This window comes from Hemicordylus capensis, chromosome 2, assembly GCF_027244095.1.
Source record: "Hemicordylus capensis ecotype Gifberg chromosome 2, rHemCap1.1.pri, whole genome shotgun sequence".
NCBI lineage: Eukaryota > Metazoa > Chordata > Lepidosauria > Squamata > Cordylidae > Hemicordylus > Hemicordylus capensis.
The window spans coordinates 154921412-154944301 of NC_069658.1; the positions used below are offsets into that span (position 1 = coordinate 154921412).

General features: G+C 44.2%; 1 protein-coding gene across 1 annotated transcript in view; it reads right to left on the reverse strand.

Moving 5' to 3' along the window:
- Window positions 1-581: 581 nt before the first annotated feature.
- The window catches only part of LOC128347654 (transient receptor potential cation channel subfamily V member 6-like), a 52477-nt gene continuing 30168 nt past the window's right edge, over window positions 582-22890 (reverse strand). The window contains exons 8-15 of the mRNA XM_053302586.1: window positions 16424-16636; window positions 15005-15091; window positions 13755-13831; window positions 12290-12455; window positions 9956-10022; window positions 8973-9241; window positions 6319-6425; window positions 582-5651 (exon numbers count right to left, since the gene is read on the reverse strand). Of these exons, the coding sequence (XP_053158561.1) occupies window positions 5393-5651; window positions 6319-6425; window positions 8973-9241; window positions 9956-10022; window positions 12290-12455; window positions 13755-13831; window positions 15005-15091; window positions 16424-16636 (1245 nt within the window). The 3' untranslated portion in view covers window positions 582-5392. The remainder of the gene's footprint in view (window positions 5652-6318; window positions 6426-8972; window positions 9242-9955; window positions 10023-12289; window positions 12456-13754; window positions 13832-15004; window positions 15092-16423; window positions 16637-22890) is intronic.

Genomic DNA, 22890 nt, shown 5'->3' on the forward strand with positions numbered 1-22890 from the left:
TGATGTTGTTCACCCCAATTCAATACAGTTGTAGTGAGTGACAAACTGTACTGATTTGGTACAGTTGTAGCGAGTGACTCAATGGCGGGTTTTGTGATTATGTCTCCACCCTGATTCAAAATGGCCGACACGTGAACATTTGAGGCACAAGAGATCTAACTTGTGGACCACCTAACCGATTTGAGCCAAATTTAGTCCAGTTGTAGGGATAGGGAAAGGAAAGTAGTCAGATTAGTTCTTACTAGAACAATTTGTTCTGATTTAATTTGTGCAAAAGAAGGGCTGGAAGTGTGGTGCATGTACCCCACTGAAGCACACAGAACAAAATCAGCTTAAGTTAAGTGCAGATTTAGCTGAAAAATGTTACTCTTTTCTCCCTTCTGCCCTGTTCCCAACTATTAAAATTTAGGCTGTAATACTTTGCTGCATGGACCTGTCTTTCTTTCTTTCCTGACATTTATCCTTAAAGCATAAGAGCTATAGAGCTTGATATAAAGAGAGCTATATATAGCTTGACAGAGCTATAACACCAGTACCACATTCGTAAAACTGTACAGACACTGTTACAAATCCAGGAGGGAATAAAGATTTATTTTGAATAAAATACTTCTGCTTTCATTTTGTGCAATACAAACAACACAACACGTTTATGTCCTATAGATTTTCAAAAACAAATTCACAAATTTTCAAAGATACTTCCAACATGATTTGAGGTCACTCGTTGATGAGATGAGTTTTTGATACAAAATACAAAAGAGTGCAGTAAATGATGGCCTTCTCATTCAGTCATCACCAGCTCTCAGGTTCCTCATGCCAAACACACAATGAGGTCTTTCACACGACCTCGCTGGGGCGGGGGGAGGGAGGGAGGGCTGCAGGGAAGGCAGGAGGTCATCTGCCTTCCCCGGCAGATGAACAGCCACTGTCCTCCCCTCTGCTGCACCACACAGCCACTGCCACACGAACAGTGGTGCTGTGGAGGGAGTAGCTGGGAGAGGGAGGACTGCCCCACACACCATGTTCCAGGGTGCCCTAGGGCAGAAGCGTGGGGGCTTCTCTAATTAAAGCAGCTACCACACTCAGCACAGCTGCTTCCCCACCCCCCACCCTGGTGGGCTGGGGGAAAGCCGTTTAACCTGGTGGCAATTGCCCAGACAATCACTGGCCGAGATTCGCTTAACCTCAGCTCAACGCCGGATTAAAAAGTGGGGCTTGGCACAGGGGCAGCACTGGGAGCTACCTCGCTCTCGGCGGTTCACAAGCGCAGCCTAACCCAGGCTGGGCTGCCCTAGCCTGGGTTAGGCTGCCTGTATGAATACCCTTTATAGTTACTGCAATGGGATACTTCTGAAATAATTTAACTGGAACAGTTTCACAACACTCATGAGTGGTGAGGAATAGAAATGCTGTTCTTAGAACAAATTTCATTATCAAAAAGATACCGCATCACCCACTGTGGATCGCCCGAGCAGATTGCTACAGCACAGCTACTGATTCTCCTAAGGAGAGCTCTTTACATTCTTATACCTCGTCAACAAAGACATGAGAGAGTCATGTCTGTGGCATTTTTATTAAAGAGAAACAAAGCTGGCTTTTCAGATTCCACAGGTGGTGAGAGCAAGCTTGCTCTGCAAGTTATAGCACAGAAGTTTGTGTAGTTGCCATAAAAATGCACCATAAAGCACTGAATGAAGAACAGATTTACATGTAAAATTCATGTAAATTCCCTGCTTAAGATTCATGCTGGTTTCAAAAAGTGGCGTAACGCGCATCGATAGCTAAATATCTGTGAGATTGCTTCGGAGGAGCTCAGAATCACTGGGGATTTTCCATCTCCATCAGTGGCATTCAGAGCATGCCCTTACTTAATTGCAGAGCACAATTAATTGAAGGTTCTGAAACAGTTCAGTGTTTTTGGCAACAGAGCAAAGACTGAAAAATAGCTAGTACATTTTGAGTCATATTCTAAATATATCTAGCCACTGATTGGAATCTGACATGTTCATTGATTTCCCAGTAGGATAAATTTTAACTCCTAACTTGCTAATTCAGACAGCAAAGTATTTTTCATGTCATTAAAAAAATTGGCATTTGATTTTTATGTGTCACTTACCATTACCACAATGAAAACAAACAGTTACATTAACATGATACAAGATAATTGGAAAGTGCAAAACAAACAAAATCCAAACCTGCAAGTGAAAACAAGTTCAGACTCACATTAGCTGAATACACTTGAATATATGCCTGCATGGCAACCTGCACATGAAATAGATCAAGTGATGTGAACTGTGTAAGGAGTGTCTGCACCACAGTCTTAAACAGGTAGTCAATACTTCTTGCCAGGGAATCCTGGAAATTATTGTTCTGAAAGCAAGCCCAGCATTGCTGGGCAAGTATGGAGGACCCTCTGAAGGGAACACCTCTATGCTCATAGCCTTCATGTGGTAGTGATGGAGTGATTCTCATGGGCCCAGGGTAGTTTGCCAAGGGTCCTCTGAAACCTAGAGCCAGCCCTGCCTGTAAGGAAGGGTAGCTATCACTAACATACAATTTTCAGCTCCTCATCAAACTACAGTTCCCAAAATCTCTAGGGAAAGCCATGACACTTAAATTGATATAAAACTAATAGATGTTTGCATTGTAGAGATACCCTTACATTTTTCCCCATCCTTCAATGATATATTATTGCCCCTTCCCTGTTTAAAAAAACATGGAAATATGGATAATATGGAACATAGAATGAAGGGAAATGTGATAGGAATGCTGGTCTAGACTGTGCTGGTGAATTTTATCCTGATTTCTAGCCCAGTGACTCCCAATGGCTAGTCAAAGGTGGTGGTAAATGCCCTGGGCCTCTATAATCATTCAGGCCAGTCATTTTGGTGATCTGAAAGCAGAGTTGAGCCAACAGGAGAAGTTGCTACATTCAATTGGTCTCAATGACATTTCTTATAAAATAAAGAGGAACATAAATAAATAAATGGAAGTGAACGCACAGCCTCCTCCTGCCACTTATTGAGAACTGAAATGAAATTACCATTGACAATCTGAAACCCAGTTTTTATGTGTGTGCAAATCACATTTCTTATTTCTACAAGACTTACAGTGCAAATCCCCCCAGCGTAACAAGGGAATCTGGAAACCGACTTTTGATCAGGATGAACCAAAGCTAACTCCATTCATCAACTTGAATGAATGGAGGGGTGGTTTTGAAACCAGTTTTCCTTCAGCAATTGTTTCTGTATCTTTGAGCTACAGCCCAATCCAACATATAACAGAAATAGACATAGAGGCTGTTCTTACACACAGCCAAGACTGGGCTAAGCCAGCCAAGACCAGGTTTGCCTGCACATGAGAACATCCGGGATTGCACCCAATCCTGAAGGAGCTTTGATGGCAAACCTGCCTGCGGAGCCAGCCTCTAAAATGAGGTTGAGGGAGCACTCCACCCCACTTTTTTGATCACGTGCAGCATCGGCTGCTTTCAGCCAATGCACTGGTGTGTGGTGCATTGTGAGAGTTCTGGGAGTCAGGACAACGAGTCCTGACCCTCGCACATCCATGCTGCCAGGAGAGCAGTGGAGCGTCTGGGCGGGTGGGACTGCACACCCTGACCCTCCCAGAGCCGGAAGCCAGATTGTCTGTGGGGAAAGCAAGCTTCTGCTGCCTTCCCAGCCGCTCACCCTGAAGCCCTCTCATGCGACTGTGAGAAAGGGCTCATAGTATAAAACAGGAATAACTCTGTTAACCCTTTCCATCTCATCACTACCTGATTCTGGGTGTGGTATAAATCTATATTTACAATACAAATGCAAGTATGTTTCCTTTCACCAGCTGAGACTTCCTTTCATTGTCCTTACTACAGAGGAATACATAAGTAACTTTCCACTGAGTTCTGTTGTTGGAGTGGCATCTTAAGTCATTGCTTTTTCTTTAGTAATGACCTGGGTTCCCCCCCCCTTATGTAACCAAGTTTAAAGTGATAATAAAGCTAGAGGGAGACTGCAGAAGCATCAGACTCACTCTGCTTGTTATTGTTGAAAGACAAGTCTTCCTTTCAAGTTGCACCTTCAGAAAAAAACCACCCTAGGACCACGGAAAGGAGAGGTGAGCAACCCCTCCACAAGTCCCCTAGTCTTAACTGCCCATGAAACCCCACAGATCTTTTTGCTGAGCAAGAACCTCCAACTTCACCTTGGATTTTGCTTTAAGCAAAGCTTAGTGGCCTTTTAGGTCCTTCTGAAGATTTTTGCTAGTCTTAGTGGAATTCTTTAAACCTTTCCTCAATATTCATTGGCTGTTCTACTCCACATTTGCTTTCAGTGAAATTATGTGACCATCTTAATTAGAAGAGACCAAGAGGTGATCCACTGAAGATGGGGACATCCAGCCTCAGCTACCCAATCTGGATTTTCAAACCAGACCTTGGCATCTTGCCTCATAGTTGCTCTTCCACAGCAACAGGGCAGTTTCCAGTCCTATTGTGGATTAGCATGAAGATGATGGGAAGCTGCAGAGCCTCCCCGCAGCAAATCTGCACAGGAACTGGCAATAGAGGATGAGATGGGCAAGACAGGCCACAATCCAGCAAAGCAAGGAGAAATCGTGGCACTTGAACATTAACCCCAGTAAGTGTCTAGACCCCTTTCTCCTCATAGCAAAACTTTACCAGAGTTCAGTTCAGCCGAGTAAAACCAGCCTCGGTCCTTCCATTTCAAGAAGAAATGAGTCATATGACAGAGCCCTAGAAAACGTCTAGCTGGGATAAAACCCACAGACCCATACGTGACTTAGTGCACTGGCTTTCAGGACTCCAGCAGCATCACCCACTCTGTTGCTCCCAGGGAAGCCAAGTGTCGAAAATACACTCAGTGATACCTGCAGTCTTACAGAGCCTCTGGAATGCTAGCTGTCTGCTGATAGGCTGCTTCATTGCCATGTCAGCTTTAGCTAGGTTTTAAAGAATGTTTTTGTTCATATTCAATCTAAGATTTCCATAGAGTCGGCTCTTCAGAGAGCAGGGAGGTTCTTGTGGAATGTTGCCTGAGAACAGGTTGAGATAGGAACTATTGATCAGGTCGTAACTGAACTCCTACGAGAATCCCTTTGATGTTGATAAACTCCAGTGCTCTCCTTAGTATAGTTTGTCCAAGAAGGAGATGCATGTCTCAGTAAAAACCCGACAACGGTGCATGTTCCCATTCTGTTGCCCTGAAGTGCAGGGGCAAGCACATTTGCCAGGGAGCATCCACGCAGGAGTGAGATGAACCTAGAATGAGTGTAGCTAGCACAGAACCCGATCACACTGCCCCAACTTCTTGCCAGCTTCAGGAGGAATTAGTGCCACAGTGCAAAGCACTTTTGGTTGTACACAATCAGAAGCAGCATCTCAGACATTGTAGACCTCTTCTTCCAAGGCGCGGTTGACTTCCCCACGGAGATGGCTGAAGGTGTTGTTCCGCAGGATCTGCCAACCACGGTGGGAACTACACTGGGATGTGTTCCGTGAGACTGAGGGAGACGGTCCCTTCTTGAATGAGACATTCTCATCCACTGAAAACTTATCAAGATCCTCCTTGTCCTGATTCTTAAAAGCCTCTGCATAGCGACGCATCTTCTGTTTGTTGGCGTCCAGACGTTCTTCCACCCTGTGTGGATTAGAAACAACAAAGTTAATGCCTTTTCTAAGCTTATACTGCCAATATGGCTATAATGTGCAGGGCCTTTGATTGTGGCCTGGCACAACAAGGCTATTAGAACAAGGCTCAAGTCCCAGTGCTGGAGTCAGTAGTCTTTTCAGCTGGTGCTGGGACTGTAGTGTCGTGCTCCATGCTCTGCTACTAGGATTAAAGGACTTATACAGTCAGGAGCTCCAGGGGCTCCTTGAACCAAGGACCTTATGGTGCCAGGCTTGCTTACTGAGCTACCTGGGACTGAGCTGGCTCAGGCCTCAGGGAACAAGGGTATGCAAATTTGGCCCCATGGCTGACAGGCAGTATGGAGCCTCTGGACTTGACAGGCCTGCATAAATTCTAGGAACCTGTCTTTCTTTTCCTGGCCACCACAGCAGTTTCTACTGTATACCACAACTCCTATAGTATCTACTGTATACTATAGCTAGAGAATGCATCCATTTATGCATGGCTCAAGCCTGAAAAACACACACACACACACACGCACACGCACGCACACACACACACACACGCACGCACGCACGCACACACACGCATGCACGCACACAGCTCCTGAACTGGTTGCAGTTGCTGCACACCACACTCATACATGCCAACATAGATCTAAGTGAAAGGGACTCACCTGAGATACCACTTGTCCCCCAGCCCATACTCTCGTCCACATATACCAGAGCGAGGCCAGAGGCATCGTGGGAGTTTCCGCTCAAGCATTATTGTAGTGGCAACAACCTAAATGAAAAGGCCAGACAATATTAGCCATAATCTACTTGATGTAATCATATTCATAAAACCAAATTGAAAGGTTTGTTTCCCTTTTACTTTTTATATTTGTTTTATCCAAATGTATACATTGAATGTACTGAGCCATAGATAGAAATCAAATCTGCCTGTCTGCCTATCTGTGCCATATTACGTAGCATCCCACCCTTCCTCCAAAGAGCTCAAAGCAGTGTTGGTAGCAGTTATCCCTTTTTATCTGATCTGCTGGTGAGGTCCGTCTGCAGTTGCCACCAGCTCATCTGGTGGCCACTCAGGGACAGGCCTTCTCCGCTACTGCCCCGAGGCTTTGGAATGCGCTCCCTAGTGAAAGAAGAGCCTCCCCATCTCTGACAGCTTTTAAAAAGTATTTAAAGAAGTATCTGTTCACCCAGGCTTTTAACTAATATTGTTTTAATGGTTTTAATGCTGTTTTAAAATATTTTTAAAAAATTTAAATTGTTGTAATGTGTTAAATTTTTTATTTTTGTCTTAACTAATGTTTTATTTTATTTTCAATCTGTTGTAAACCGCCCAGAGATGTAAGTTTTGGTCGGTATAAAAATGTTTAAATAAATAAATAAATAAATAAATAAATAAATAAATAAATAAATAAATAAATCCTCCTAACAATCCTGTGAGCTAGGTTAAACTGAGAGATAGTGACTTGGCCCAAGATCCATTGATGAGCTTCATGGCCAAACATGGGATTAGAGTTCCACACTCACTCCACGGCACCAATCTTAAAACATTATACTAATTTATCTCAACTTCCAAAATGTTATGATCAGTTTTGTTTGAAACTTATTTGAAATCTGAACTAGATGAAGTTTTCTTATGTAGTCAGTCATCATGCTCTACATTGTGCATATAGCCACAATTAACCAATCTGAACTGGAGTTCATAAATGTTCATTCAAAAACCAACAGCTAATGAGCCAATGTAATGGGTTGCCCAATGTGTTAATAATGGTCTGGGGGATCTGTGTTAAAATCCCTGTCCAGTCATGAAACTCACTGGACAACTTTGTACTAGGCACTATCCTGCTGTCCAGCCTACCTCACAGGGTTGTTGTGAGGATAATGTGAAACACCCACCCATACAGGTCACACTGAGCTCCTTGGAGGAAGGACAGAATAAAGAACAAACGGGTGCAATGCAACAGTTTCGTATTACATTGATTTCAATGGGAAAGTAAGCACATAAGCTGTCTGGATGAGTCCCACTTCTTAAGACCCAGAGGATGGTTTGGTGAAGGGACATGGCACAATTCTATTTCTAAAACTCAGCTAAGCTGGCCTGGCCCTATAAGCTGCTCCTGGGAGCCACATGGAAGCTGTTCTCAGCAGTGTTCTCACTAATTGTTTCCATCTGTGTGCAGAATGAGTTTTGTTCTGGGCGGCAGTATCATAGAAGTGTGCATGCACATGCAGTCAGAGTGGGGCCTTCCTGATTCAGCCTGAGCGGGATCTAAAATTAACTGAGCTGACATCAAAAAAATTATGAGTGCACGGACATGCACACGCCTTAGAGGGAACACTGGTTCTGAGCTACACTGAGGAAGAGCAGTATACAATTTAAAGAAGGCAACGCCTATTTACCCATGACTAAATTATGTGAGAAGCTCCAAGAGCAGTCCGGAATGCATGAGATGGCAGGGCAGAGAGAGAGAGAGAGAGAGAGAGAGAGAGAGAGAGAGAGAGAGAGAGAGAAACTGAGTCTGAAGCATATATTTTAGAGGAAATAAAATATTTTACACAAGTACAACAAAACTTTGAATTGTCACACTGGGAATGTTATTACCAAGCACTAACATACAAGTTCCCACTTTGCATCAACTGCCATGGGATACAGAAGTTCCTGGGATGATTCTAATGCTACCTCACTGGTATAGTTGTGAGAAATCAGAACTGCGGGTGGCATGCTGGCAGACTTGAGAGCCAACACCTTTCGTTTCTATCTACAAGGCTGCACATGCAAGGGCGTGTGTATTCACGGAATGAGCTGGGACTAATCAGAAGGGCAGCCTGTATGTGTTCCTGCCCCTAATTGATGATGGTGGGGTAGCCTACAGCAAACCTGCAGAACATCACTCCTATAAGAAGAGGTAGCATTAAGCTAATGGAGCCTTGGGAGATATGAGCAACGCTTGCAGTTCTTGCAATATAAGAACACATCTGCATAGCACAATTAACATCATTACACATTTAACATTGTTTAAATGTGTAATGTGGGGTCATGGTTTCCTGCAAATAATTCTGGAAACTGTAATATGTGACGCTGCTGAGGACTCTTGCTTACAAAGCCTTAGTCCCTTTACAGAACTACCGTTCCCAGAGTTCTTTGACCAGGCACCATGAAGTACACCTGAAGTAAACAACAGGCTTGAAACTGTGTAGACATGTAGAGTAGAGTAGACATGTTCTAAGCAAGCACAGATGACTGCAATAACCCCTTTCTCCATGAAACTCCTTATTCGCTTGCCACAGGAATCTCTGCACTGCAGAGTTATGTTCTCACCTGTGCCCGCCAAAGTTCATCCCGTTCGTTGGCCACACGCCAGTGGGTGTCACCCATCATAGCAATGAGCAGGTTGAGCATGAGCAAAGCGGCAATGATGGCAAAAGCAAAGTACACCACACTGTACATGAACGGCAGGTCCACATCATAGTTGGCAGGTCCATCAATGATCGTGAGGAACAGCTCAAAGGTACTGAAGAGAGACATGGGGTAGCTGTAGAAATGGCCCAGATTTTGGGGGTCCTCTGTTTGGAAGATGATATAAAAGGCTGGAGGTGGAAGAAGAGAAATGAGAACTGGTCAGCTAGAGTCTCTACCGTCTCAGAAACCATATTGGGACTTGAAGACACTTCAGTACCATCATTTTGCTTTCCTCCTTGTTTGCTGATTGATTGATCAATAGCATACAGAAACTGATATTCAAAGGGCTCTTGCCACTGAAGATGTAGTAGGATGCACCCTCAGTTCATACAAGGCGTCACCAGATCTGTTCAGCTTAGCTTTCACCCCATGTGAACTGAAAGTGTGTCCAGCACATCCCTACGGCTATATGTGGCAGGGGGAAGACAATAATTAATGTGGATAGTGTCTTTTTCAAGTCGCATTGTCAGCAATGATTGATCCTCTGGTTGTTGTAGAACCGGGTTCACCAGAACACTGAAAGCCACTGCCAGAAAGTAAATTCAGAAATAGTAAAAGGATGGAGATACATGCTTTGGTTTCACACAAAATAGAGACATGTGGATAGAGGTCATACATCTCATTCTATAGGATGAAACACAAGAAGAATGAATATACATAAGAGAGTATGATGGAGGCTGGAGAAAAATATCTGATGTTTTACCCTAGAGAAGGAAAACTTCTATGTGAACATAATATGAGCAATTACTCCATGCCATAATGTTTAGATTGCATTGCGCCATGTCCAAAGAATGATGGATAACCAAAATTATTCTAGAAATGAACATTTGTTTCTGTCTCACCTGATGCAAAGCCAAGTATCACAACAGCCATTAGCCCACAGAAGCGAATAAGATCTCCAAATAACATCTGTAGGGGAAAAAGAAAGGAGGTCATGACCTCTAGCTTTTCCATACTAGATTATTTCCCATCCAATAATTTATGGACATGTGCAGTCAGCAAAAAGGTAGACCAATCAGTATAACAGGGCTGCAAATATCCTCAGAACAGCCAATTCCAAAACAGTTTTATTGTCTTCCATAGGCCTACTCTGGTGTAGGCAATTTATGATTAAGGCTTAAATGAAATTTGCAGAAGTGCTTTCAGCTCCTTGAGCTGAGGGTACAATGCTGTTATCCCTTGCTCTTGTGGCCCTTAAGCCAATATTCCATGAAATTGATCAAGCTGTAAATGTCATCAACATTTCATGGGACTTCTAGTATGTTTTAATCCTAGGTCGTTTTAAAAAATCAGGTCATGAGCACTGTACTCCTTTGGGAGCTTCATGTTATGGGGACAGTAAATTGAGAGGAATTTTTCTCCTCCTTTAATTTTACTAGAACTTGGAGTCCCCAAGTGAAGTTGATTGGATGTAGGTTGGTTAGAAAAATTGGTTGGCTGGCAGGAGGTCCAGGATGGGGTTGGGGGGTGGGGAGGCTACAGACAATAAACCAATAACTAATAGCATTCTTATAGTGGGCTTTACTGTGTAAAGCAGGATGCTGGACTAGATGGGCCTTGGGCCTGATCCAGCAGGGCTGTTCTTATGTCTACACACTTCAACAAGATGGTAGCAAAGAGATGGCCTTAAAAGAGGATTAGACCAATGTATAGAAGATGGGTCCATCAATTTCTGTTTGCCCTTAGGTTTGCAGTCTAGGAGTAACCCTTGGCCCATTTTTGCTCCAGGAAGGCCCAGATTGCAGCTTTGACCAGAAGTACTTTTGCAGTTTTGAGCCAGCTGTGGCCCTTCCTAGAGAAGATGGATCTGGTTACAGTCACATGTGCATTGGTCACATCTAAGTTGGACTGTTGCCACATGCTCTACATGGGACCGCCCTTGACAAATGTTCAGAAACTAGAGCTGGTGCAGAATGCTGCTACCAGGTGCCCATTGAGTGCTTGCTATTTGGAGCATATTACTCCAGGTTTGTTTGATCTACACTGGCTCTGTGTACATTTCCAAGCCCAGTTCAAGGTGCTGGTTATTATCTTCCAGGGCCCTAAATGGTTTTGGGTCCAGGGTACATGAAGGATTGCCTCCCCCAACATGAGCTTACCTACTGAGGTGAGGCTCTGCACCATCTGAGGTGAGGTTGATGGGTACTCAGGGGGAGGATGCACTTATCCACCCATCCTGCCCCGTTTCTCCCGCCGGCACTGGATTTCCAAAAGGTCCATCGGGGTGGCAGTGTACCTTCCTGCTGCCCAATTGCCCCCTTTACCAGATATGACTGGAAGTACTAGACACACTTGCGTGCAACAGGCATGCACGTGCACATGTTGCGCACGTCACTCGCACGCACCTGATGTGTGCGAGCACGACGTGCGCGTGAGCACGGCACACGCAGGCACATCTAGTACTTCTGGTCATATCTGGTAAAGGGGGCAATGGGGCAGCAGGGAGGTACGCTGCTGCCCCGACGGACTTTTAGGAAATTCACTGTTGGTGGGGGAAATGTGGCAGAGGGGAGTGCATCCTCCCCTGCCCTTAAAGTCATCCCCCCGCCGCCTTCGAACCGGCCCCTGCTGGTTACATGCACATCCCTACTGCCAACCCAAGATTCAAACTCTCCAGGTTCAGAGTCAGTAAGCTAAAGCCAAACAGATAGTGGCCAGAATCATAATGAAGGGCGAATTGTGAGCTAAAGGAGGCATCTGTCTGGCTACTGTTAGACAGAATGCTGGGATAGGTGGACGATGGTCTGATTTAGCAAGACAAATATGATGACATTTTCCGAAATGGTGCTAGCCAGCCATGTGCGTGCTGATATCATGCACAGGCTGCTGGGAGCAGTGCCATAGCTATGTGCAGCCTTTTGGAAAGTGAGGCTGTGCCTGGAAAAGCCGTGGGGTGATGGAGGAGCAGGTAAGGACCAGCTTACCCTGTTTTTAAAGGAACCAATCCCAGCCCCGTCCTCATCTGCCCGAGCCAGTTCAGGCACATCCCTACTCAAGGTGTTTGTCACATACGGCCTTTTCTGAGTCCCTCCTGCCATGGTCAGGAGCTTAACCCTTCTTACACCAATAAGGACAGAGCCATCTGGGAGGATGTTTAGAAAGGATTCTCCCTCTCCATTTGCCTTCTGAGTTCATGTGCCTCTATTTTGCAAACCAAGTCAAAGCGTACTCCTTACCTTCTGTATCATTATGGTGAAGGGTCCCAGCATCTGAAACCCTCGTGCAAAATACATTATGTTGCACCAGCCCAGCACCAGGGCGAAGGACATGGGGACCACCTCTCCATCTGTGCTCGTGAGACGCATCACCATAGTCACTAGGATCATACAGGCATATGTGATGCTGCAAAGGAAATAGTATGATCAAGCAGGGTACATTGATTTCCACTCTATTATTTATGTTTGTTCTGCTCTCCACACTACTCTGTATATACATGAGCAATTGCTAGTGACATTTACATGTGCTCAGGTATCTGTAAATTTTATTGTGTTAGCTTTTGTAAACCGCCTTGGGCTGAGTTTTATAAAAGGCAGTATATCAAAACAATCAATCAATAAGTAAATAAGGAGCTCTGTGGTTCCTCTTGGTGCAGAGAGGGAAAGGAGCCTTGGAGGAGAAGTAACTGGGAACAGGTTGAGTATCCCTTATCCGGACATCTGAAATCTGGAATGCTCCAAAATCCGGACACCACGCCATAACAGAAACAAAAAGCAAAACACCTCGGCTGAGTCGCTCACAGATTCCCAATTTTGCTGCTTTTAAACATGAGGCCAAAACTTACTTATTTCAGAAGGCTGTCAGTGACAGGGGTTTTGTCTGTAATTCTCTGTGGCTCTGTTTTTATTGTGAAGCTTTTTAATGTTTTTGATGTTCTCGCTTTGGAGCTAGAGAGAAGAGGGAAAGCCCCCTCCTCCACTCCCTGCTCCGTTTGGCACCTGCTCTGTTGCCGTGTGTTTTGGTGCTCTGGATGCCATGCCCAAGATATCTCATTATGCAAATATTCCAAAATCTGGAAAAATCCAAAATCCAGGACACTTCTGGTCCCAAGCAGTCTGGATAAGGGATACTCAACCTGTAGCAACATTTCCCTTTCCTCTAATCGAGGCTAAAGGGGCTTATTCCATTCCCTTCTCCACAAGGAGTTATACACCCACAAGTCGGGTGGCTCATTTCAGAAAACTGTTTCCTAGCTCCTTTTCAGGTCCCCTCTACTCTGGTTGTTTTCTGATGCTTTCCAATTTTCATCTTTTAGCTACTCTTTTGAGTAACTGTCTCTTGATTTTCTTTGAAATTTCTCAGGTGTTTCAAATAACCTGTTAATTTGCTTCATGTTTCACTTTAGTGAAACTGAAAACCTAGTGACAATCAAAGGCTGTGCTGGAATCTCCTGCAAAATTCTGCTAGTTTCCCTCAAAAAACCCAAACTTCAGATATTTCACATGAGGAAGAAACCCCACACTTGCTGCAGATCTGATTTTAGGCAAATGTCTCAGTTGCAACTCTACAACAGAGACTGGCAAAGAAAGAAATGAAGAGTAGAAGCAACTATAACAAAAGGATTTAAAATGGACTGTGAAAAGAAACAGGGAAATCAGTGAGAAAGGAAGGATTTTGGAGAGCTATGGAGTTGTCGAGGCTCACATGATGATGTGGAAGGGTCCTCCCAGGATAGTTTGTCCAAAATACTTAGTGAATCCAACTCTCAGAATATCTGGAATCTAAGAAAATTATATCCTTCAGAATGCATGATGTGCTAAGGAGTTTTAAAGCCATCAAAGCTGCCATCAAGAATTGGAACTGCCCCCTTCCCATTTCCACCCTACTCTTCCCTTGGAAGTCCACCTGTCAAGGCTGGAAGAGCAGGAGATACAAATATTTTGTGCCCATTAGAGGAGAGCCATGGTATTACTGAATGGGAATGACGGAGGGAAGACATCACTGGTATGTAGCCAAACAAGCAATGAGGCAAGGGATAATTGGGTCAGGTGGCATTAGGACAGAACGGTGGAGTCAGAGGAGAAATTTTGGGCTGGGTTATTTTCAAAAATAAATTAGGGGTTTAAGGAAAACTGGGAATGGATGGCACAAAACAGAAATGTTTGGGTGAGATATGCACTAGAAGGGGAGGAATTGCTGAAGTACAAGCTGCCCTAAGCTTATGGCATATAGGTGGGTGTAGATTTTTAATAAATAAATATACATGATGATTATTCACATTAATTAAGTGTACTGTATTCATATGTCACTAACTGCTACTGAGGCTATTCCCACGATCGCTGGAAAGTGGGCTAAGGGAGCTTAGCCTGCTTCCTGTCGATCGTGGGAACCACCAGGCTCGCCCGCAAGCCTGGTGCTCCCAAGGCAGCTAGCCCGTCTAGAATACCCTCCCCTTAAATGAGGTTAATGGAGCAAGCACTCCGTTAACCTCATTTCTTTGCTCGTGTGTCACCGCGGCAGCCTGCCTCCTGGGCTCAGGGGTCTCTCCAGGATGCCCTGCGCATTTGCTCGCTCTCCCCGCAAGCCCAACAGAAGCTCTTCTCCCGGATAGTGAGAAGAGCTTCAGTGTCTACATCCCATGCTATGGATCCATCTATATGGCACAATTTCCCAAACTGCTTTACTTTACAATGCTCGTCAGCCAGGGAGTTGTAGTTCTGTTGGGGAGCTGGGCATCTGTAATACAGAAATCTCTGCCACCACCCCATAACTACCATTCTTATTCATCACTGGGGAAAGCATTGACAGTCAAACCAGTTTCTGTTTGGTTTAAAATGTCATAGTGTAGGCATGCCCTATTAAAGCAAATTGGTTCAGTGCCATCTCAAATTACAGAGGAGCTTCTGAGCTGGTTGATTTAGTTTATCTCATGCAGCTTTATTGGCCTTCCTTACCTCTAGGAGCAATATTGCCATGGCTCCTATCACTGTGATTATCTCCCCTACTAGCCTGAGCCGATCGTCATACGTCAGATATGATTCCTAAAAAGACAGGAAAGGGACAAATTAGTTAGTGAGCAAACATGAAAAGAAAGGTTCAGTTCAGTCAAAGGTGCACATATTAAGGCTGTTCTCATGAGCAGCCTAACCCAGGCCAGGGCAGACCAGCCTCGGTTAAGCTACTCGTGGGGAGTGCCAGGATCACTCCCGATCCCAGTGCTCCCACCCAGCCTAACTCTACTTTGTAGCCCAGCATTTAGCTGAGGTTCAGGGCACAAGCGCGCCCTGAACCTGGCTGCCGGGATTGTGTATGTGCTCAGGCTTCTTGCAGCCTGAGCACACACAGAGACGGGTGCCTAGAGCACCCGTCTCCTGTGGGATTTTTCCAATGCACTGCACTCGTTGCATGGTGCATTGTGGGATATCTGGAGGCCAGGACACATCGTCCCGGTCTCCGGACATCTGCACTGTGGTCCACGCTCCAGACATTTGTTTTATCATCTGGGAGGAAGGTAGGTGAAATCACGCCTCCCTGCCCGCCCACTAAATTGTGTGAATACCCTATTAAGTGGTGAAATTAGACTGTATCACTTGGACTGTATCACTTCAGACTGCAGGTGGGGGTTCACATGATGGAACATCCCTGAATTTGTTTTTTTTTAAGGTTCTCTATATGTAGAAAACTAGCATTTCAAGGATAAGTCTGGATCAGAACACTTCTCCCTGACATCTGTCTTTCAACATGCAACAAGCTTTTGTTTTTGTTTCATACATTTAATCATGTGATTTATCACTTGGAGGGTGCCATTCAAGAACAGTATTACCATGTTTTCTGTATATTGAATGAGGCAGCATCTCCCTGCAAGTAAAAATCTAGCATACCAGGTAAAAATGTTTTAAATTTTTAATTGCTGTGGTCTTTGAATGTTTTAAATTTTTAATTTAATAGTTGGTTTTGTTTTTATTGTGTTTGTTTTTGTGAACCGCCTAGAGACTTTGGAGTCAGGAGGTATATAAATTAAAATAAAATAAAATAAAATAAAATAAAATAAAATAAAATAAAATAAAATAAATAAATAAAGTAAGTTCCAGCCTAACTCCCTACTGCTGTGCTAGTTTTATAATTACAGAGAAATCATAATGTATGGGGAGCATTCCAAAATGTGATGCCCGCTACTTGCAGTCCAAAGTAGTACAGTGCATTCTGTCACCTTAGGAGTCTACCACCATATTCCCACCTCACTATGCTGCATGTATGTTGCATTTGTTGTGCACCGCCCAGAGCCGATGGTATATAAATGAAATGAATGAATAAATATATATAGATTCACTGACAGATGCACAGCTATCTATTAGGCCTATAACTCAACATACTTCCAGTGTTTTCTGGATAAAGAGGGTGTTGTCCCGCGGATTTGTTTGGTTGTCTGGGCGGATTTTCAGAGGTCTATAAGCGCAGCATATGGTAAAGCAAATCATGTAGAGGAGGTAAAATAAAGTCAGGAAGCAGAAATAAGGACGCCCATATGTGTTCCACTTCAGGCTCACCAGTTCCTTCAGTGGGGTCATGTCCAGGATTTGACGGGCCTGCAAGAAAGAGAGAAATTGAGAATTAGATCCCAAAGACACATATTTCTGGGAAACAAACAGTGCTCACTGCTCTAGAAAGGAGGACATAAGAAACACATAGTGACAAACGAGACATCTACAATGCTTCTTTTATCTCAAATCAGGAGATAATGCTGAGAGGAGAACTAGCAAATTGACAGATTGCTTTCCAAAGCATGAATCCATGGGCTAGATTGCATCTCCACCATAAATGGTGGTTTGTATGTGTTCACAGGCAAGGGTTATGTAGAGTATGTCACCCTTTGGCATAACCCTCTTAGCCTCCATTCCCTGCTGAAATGAAGCCTAAGAGGCTGTTCTCAAGAGCAGCCAAGCCCGGACTGGCTCCTGGCAGTGCCTTGGAGGCAAACCCACCTAGGGAGCCCTCCTCTTAAATGCACCGTGTACTCACAAGGTGCTTTGTGGGATTTCCAGGGGCTGGAACAATGAGTCCTATCCTCAGATCAGTCAGCCCTACTCTGCGCTGCAAGGAGCAGGGCTGATCGTGTGGGAGCGCGGAGCACACTCCCACCAACCAAACAACAATTGTCCCGGGGCAGGGGGGAGGGAGGCAAGGTTTGTGGAGCCTTCTCCCTGCCTGCCCGGTAGGCCGTGTTAATGGCCCCTAAGTATGCATCACTGCATTTCCTCACATACACCTTTGGTTCCCTTTGCTGCTCCCTTCACTCCCCTCTGATGTCTTTCACAACCCTAGTGTAAAAGTTTAGAATAGATCCTTGAGGCAGAAGCCTCTCATTTGCTTCTGTTATATGGGTGATATTATATAGAATCAATCAATCAATTAATCTTCTTCATCAACATCAAGCACAACAGATCAAGGGTGCAATCCACCAGGAAGTTCTCCCCAAATGAATTGGAGCTGTGCAAAAAGCACTAGCCTAGATCATGCCTTAAGACTACTTGAAAACTTGACATTTTCCTTCCAGAGAGGCAGAACTGCACTTCCTTTCCACCCAGTCCTGGCCATATTCCTGTAACATGCAAACGATCCTGTCTATACACCCCACAGACCACTTTGAGAAAGAAGAGTCTACAGGCCAACAAGCCTCTGCACTTGGGGGCTCTGCACAGAGCAATCATGCGCTCAGTGGCCTCTCTTGCTGCACACACCTCCTGCTACACCTGTGAAGGCACTTGGGAAGAGGAAAGCGGCAAAAGGGACTCACAGCATATGGAAGAGAAAATGGGGGTGAGGACCAGGTGGAAAAGAGTTCCGGGAAGTCTAATTTAGAACATATTGTGGTGTGGAAAAGATGTACTGAACAGGAAGCACAAAATGTTAGCAGTAAAGAGATAATATTTAAAGAGAGAGGGAGGGAGAGAGAGAGAGAGAGAGAGGGGAGCAGAGGGAGAAAGACAAAGCCATAGTTTGTTTGCTCAACAGGTAAAGAGATTGTAACTGAAATCTTTTAATTGATGTTTTAACAGCAAGTGTAAATACAACTTTGCTCATCTGAGATTTTCATATGAGATAAACAGTAATAAAGTACAGGTTTCATGTATCTGCAATTGGGTCTTAGAGACCCAGTTTCATTATCCGCAGGTAGAAACATAGGTGAAATTCTCCTATCAGTGGTTTTGAGTGGCCGGAAATGACTGAGAAATGACTTCCAATGTCATTTCCAGACACAATTTCCCAGCACCTGCCCAGACGAGCACCGGCTGCTGCCGTCCGCTCTGAAAATCGGGGTGCAAGCAACCGCAGCTGACACACGAGCAGAAAAAATGGGCGAGGAGAGCACCCTTAGCCCAGTTTCACACGCGTGTGTGAACAGCATCGTCATCTGCAAACTGTTAGGAAGTAGGCAGCTGTGTGCTGAGGAAAGCCAGTGTGCTGTGAGTCAACTGCTGGGGTGAAGGTCTATTCATTTCATAATGAAAGACTCCTGTGAGTTTAAAGTACCCAGTCACAGAAGAAGTTGCCGGCTGCCCATCTGCACAATTCACTGCTCTAGCCTTGTCCCCTTCCGATCAGGATGCATGCTTCTTTGAACTGAGATTCACACATAAATCAAGGGGTCTGACTGTTCTGAGGGGGAGCAATTCTTGCTACTACATACTCTAAAAGTAAACTGCTTTTCAGCTACTAAGTGTGCCTCCAATTTTAATTTAGAAAGAAAGTGTACTTCAGCATGGGCGGAACTACCATTAGGCAAGGGGAGACAGTTGTCTAGGGGGCCCCCAGAGACACCTCACATGACTCCCCATTGCCCCCTGCCCAGCCCCAAGGCCCCTCAGCCACTTGCCTTGTTTGCCCTCTCTCTGCTTGTTCTCCTGGCCAGCAGTGGAAGCAGCAGGCAAGCTGCTATGAGCTCCTTCTCCACGCTGATCAGGTGATCAGTGGGTGGGCGGGGCTTCCAGGGAGGACTCCGTGTAGGCCTCAGTGAAGCCTCAACTGGAGTAGGCCTGCAGGCCCCAAGCAAGGAAGCAGGCAGGCAGGCAGGCAGGGTGGCCCCTACAGTTCTTTGCAGCAGACCCCCAGCCCAGCCCAGCCCAGCCCAGCCCAGCATTTGCCAGGTAGAATTTGAACTCCTTTTTGTGGTCCCCCCCACCCTGGGTATATAGGGAACTGATCTGCTTGCCATAGGGCTTTGATGGGGGGGGGAGACTGAGAAGTCTGTGAATATTTAATTTAAAACAGCTTGGAAAATTTGCTGGCTTTAAAAAAAACCTATCTAAAAAGTTCTGTAAGTGACTTGTTTCATGGCAGAAAATTATAAAAACTTCTGGAACAAACAATATAATATTTATTTCATGCATTCATTCATTTATAAATGTACTTATGTTCAAGTTGTTTTGCAGCCCAGAAGGTCTGAGTGAGAACTGTGAAGCATGTGTGGTGCTTTTATTTTATTTTATTTTATTTTTTCTTGTGTGTGAACTGCTCCCCAATAACTCGCAGGGACTTCAGAGTAAATCTGGCCGACATGTGAATGCAGCACCTCCATTCCAGAGGAGATGTGTGCTAAAGGGCTTTAAAAGCCTCGTGTGAAAAACCTCCTGGAATCGAACGTTCCTGAATTTGTTCAGAATTCTGAGAAAACAAACATAGGCTCACACTGCATAGTTGCAAGTCTCCCCTGCTAATCTGCAGCGAGGGGGCTATTTTAATAATTAGTGTTTCTAGTGTGTTCTAGGCATTAAAAGTAGCACACATATATATTACTCAATGTCTATCACTATATATTGTGAAGTGTGCGTGTGTGTATTCAGTGAAATGTATTTCCAGGCAGCATACTTATTTTGGAATATCTTGGGGGCCTGGGGTGTGCGGAGGCCCTGGACTTTGAGGGGGGGGGGCATTTTAAAATCTCATCTCTGGGCCCATTCCAACCTTGCTACGCCCCTGTACTTCAGCAGTTAGATGTTTCCTAAACACTGGAATAAGCCCTTCTTTCCATAGGGATTGAACTCTTATCAGAAATAGAACACTATGCATAATCTCAACATATACGCCATAGGAGCTCCACCCTTGCTTTTGACCAAGCTGAGGCAATTCACTACAGAACTAGACAATGGTTGTTTAATTAGGGCAAATTCAAACATTTTTAGTTGCCACTTTATGACTGCAGGTAATTTTGGAATTACCTGGCATTTTTACATAGTTATCACTGATCAGTTACCATGCACCATTGCCTGTTATTATCACAATAGGCCACCACCTAACAATGCAAAGCAAGTTAGGCGGTAATAAAGTTGGATTATATGGTTCAATCCTGACATCACGCCAAAGCATGGCAAAGGGAGGAGCCCAGTACATGTTCTGAGGGCAGATGATACAATTACTTCGCTGAAGCTAAACAGGTATAGATCTGATCATTGCCTGGATGGGTGACCACCCAAGAATCCAATATATGCTACCTTGAGCCTCATGATGGAAGAAAGGTCAGATATAACTGTAATAAATAAATACGTGAATCTGATGTGATATGACACATCATCTACAATAGACCTGGAAACTAGAATCAGAAACCATGTCTTAAAGTGAATTGTAAGCTATTATAGTTCATGCTAATCATAGTTTGGTATGATGTCTGAACATTAATTATGGCCTCTGCTAAAAGCCCATGTACTATACGAATGAGGGCACTGAGCAGATGGAAATAGAAGCAGAGCAGCAGCTTAAAATCATGGGCTGTTTGTTGTATATTTGGAAGCTCAAACTAGGATTAGGCTTCTAAGCCAGGAAATATGGTTTGGTGTGTTGTCTGAATGTGATATGTGATAATTCACCTGTAGTACAATTATAGCACTCCAGTTCTAGGGTGCACTGATCTCATGAACACCTAAATCAAATCCAATAAAACAGATTGCATTCCCTTCAGCGACCCACATCTGGTACACTTTAAAGCCAATGAAATCAATCAGACTTTAACTATGAGACAACTATCGCAGCAGTAAGAGCTTCCCCCACATGAATGCAACTACAGTTGGGTTTTATGCCCAATCAACCTTAAAAAAATAATAATAATAACATGAGTGAAATTGCTACTACTGCATAATAACTGTGCAGCAGTACAGAGCCTGGTGGCTTTTAAAAAATGGTTCCTTGCTTTGAATTGTTTGTATTTTATTGGATATTTCTAACTATCTTTGGAATATTTTATGTGAACATCCTTGAGAGTGCCAAGGGGAGGGTATAAATTTTAAAACAAAACAAATCACTAATAAATACTATCTAGCATAGCTTTCCTACAAGGTGAATTAGGAAGAGTGGACACAGGGTGGTTGCTAAGGGGGAAAGCCAGGAAGCTCTTGGGTCCTTCCACTTCAGCCATGAACTCACACAGCGGCCACCATCCCTCAATCTCTGAAATGATAATTGCTGAAACAATATATGGGAAGTGAAATGTATAATATTACTAATATGGAAGGCTGTGGGCTCACCTTTGGACTCTTTATGGCTCTGCTAAATTGGGCTAAAGGTCCATCTAATCCTTTAGCATCCTGTTTCACACAGTGGCCAGCCAGACTCCTCCAGGGAGCCTCATAAATAAGCAGGGTATAAAGACAATAGCCATCCCTCATCCTTCTGTCCACACCCCCACAAACTGGCATCCAATGGTATACTGCCTCTGAACATGAGGGTTCCATTTAGCTATCATGGCTAAGAGTGGTTGACAAAGGTATCCTCCATATCTTTGTCTAATCTCCTTCTAAAGACACCAAGCCTGTGGTCACCACCATATCTTGTGACAGGAGATTCTGTGTGTTAATTATGTGTTGTGTGATGAAATACCTTATTTGGCCTGTTCAGAATTCACGGCCTATCAATTTCACAGTGAGCCCAATGTACTCTGTGTCAGCAGTCTTCAAGCTTCTCAGATCTGGGACACAACATTAATCCTAAACTGCAACATGGGGTCCACATTTACTTCATCAGTCCATCTTTCCTCCCCTTCTCCTTATACTTTTGTTCCCTGGACATTGGACAGTCATTCCGTTCCTTCAATGAGACCTAACTTAGCCTAATGCCCTTTAAAATTAAACCCTCATATTTTTTTTTTAATGCAGCAATTCTCTGTGTGTGCATTTTACAACAGAACAGAATACAGGTGGACCTCATTATCTGCAGGGGTTCTTTTCCCACCAATTTCTGCAGATAATGAGATCTTAAGTCAATGGCAACTGGGGGATTATGTCCCTGGTGGGCAAAACATACAATAAAAAGCAGAAATAAGTGAAATAAAGTACCGTGTTATGCTCTCCAGGTGTCTAGCAATGCCCCCCCCCCAATTCCGAATTCCACCAATATCCCGCAAAACATCACAGGGCTTTTTTAAAAAAAACAAAAAAACCTAAGAGCCACAAAATGGCTTCTTTGAGCAAAATGGTGGCTGGAAATTATCTCAGAGATCATTTCTGGCCACCAAGGAAGTATGGATAGGCAGATTTTAACACTTTTTCTACCCGTGTATAACAAGAGCAGGCCTCCATAGCCCGACCCCACAGATATGTGAAATTGCGGGTGCTGGGACCACGGATAATGAAGTCCACCAGTAATCTTAGAGGGAAAGGTTTTTAATATTTTTAATTCTCCTCTTTTAGGGTCAGGTAAGTGCAAAAGAGGGTTCAAAGAAACCTAACCCCTACAAAAAGGAACAATAAGAAGAGGGAGGTTGTGCAAGCTGGTGCAACACACCTTAGGTTCAAGTGTGACTTGCCAGTTGAAGATCAACACCATAAATTAATGCAACTTCAAACACATTCAG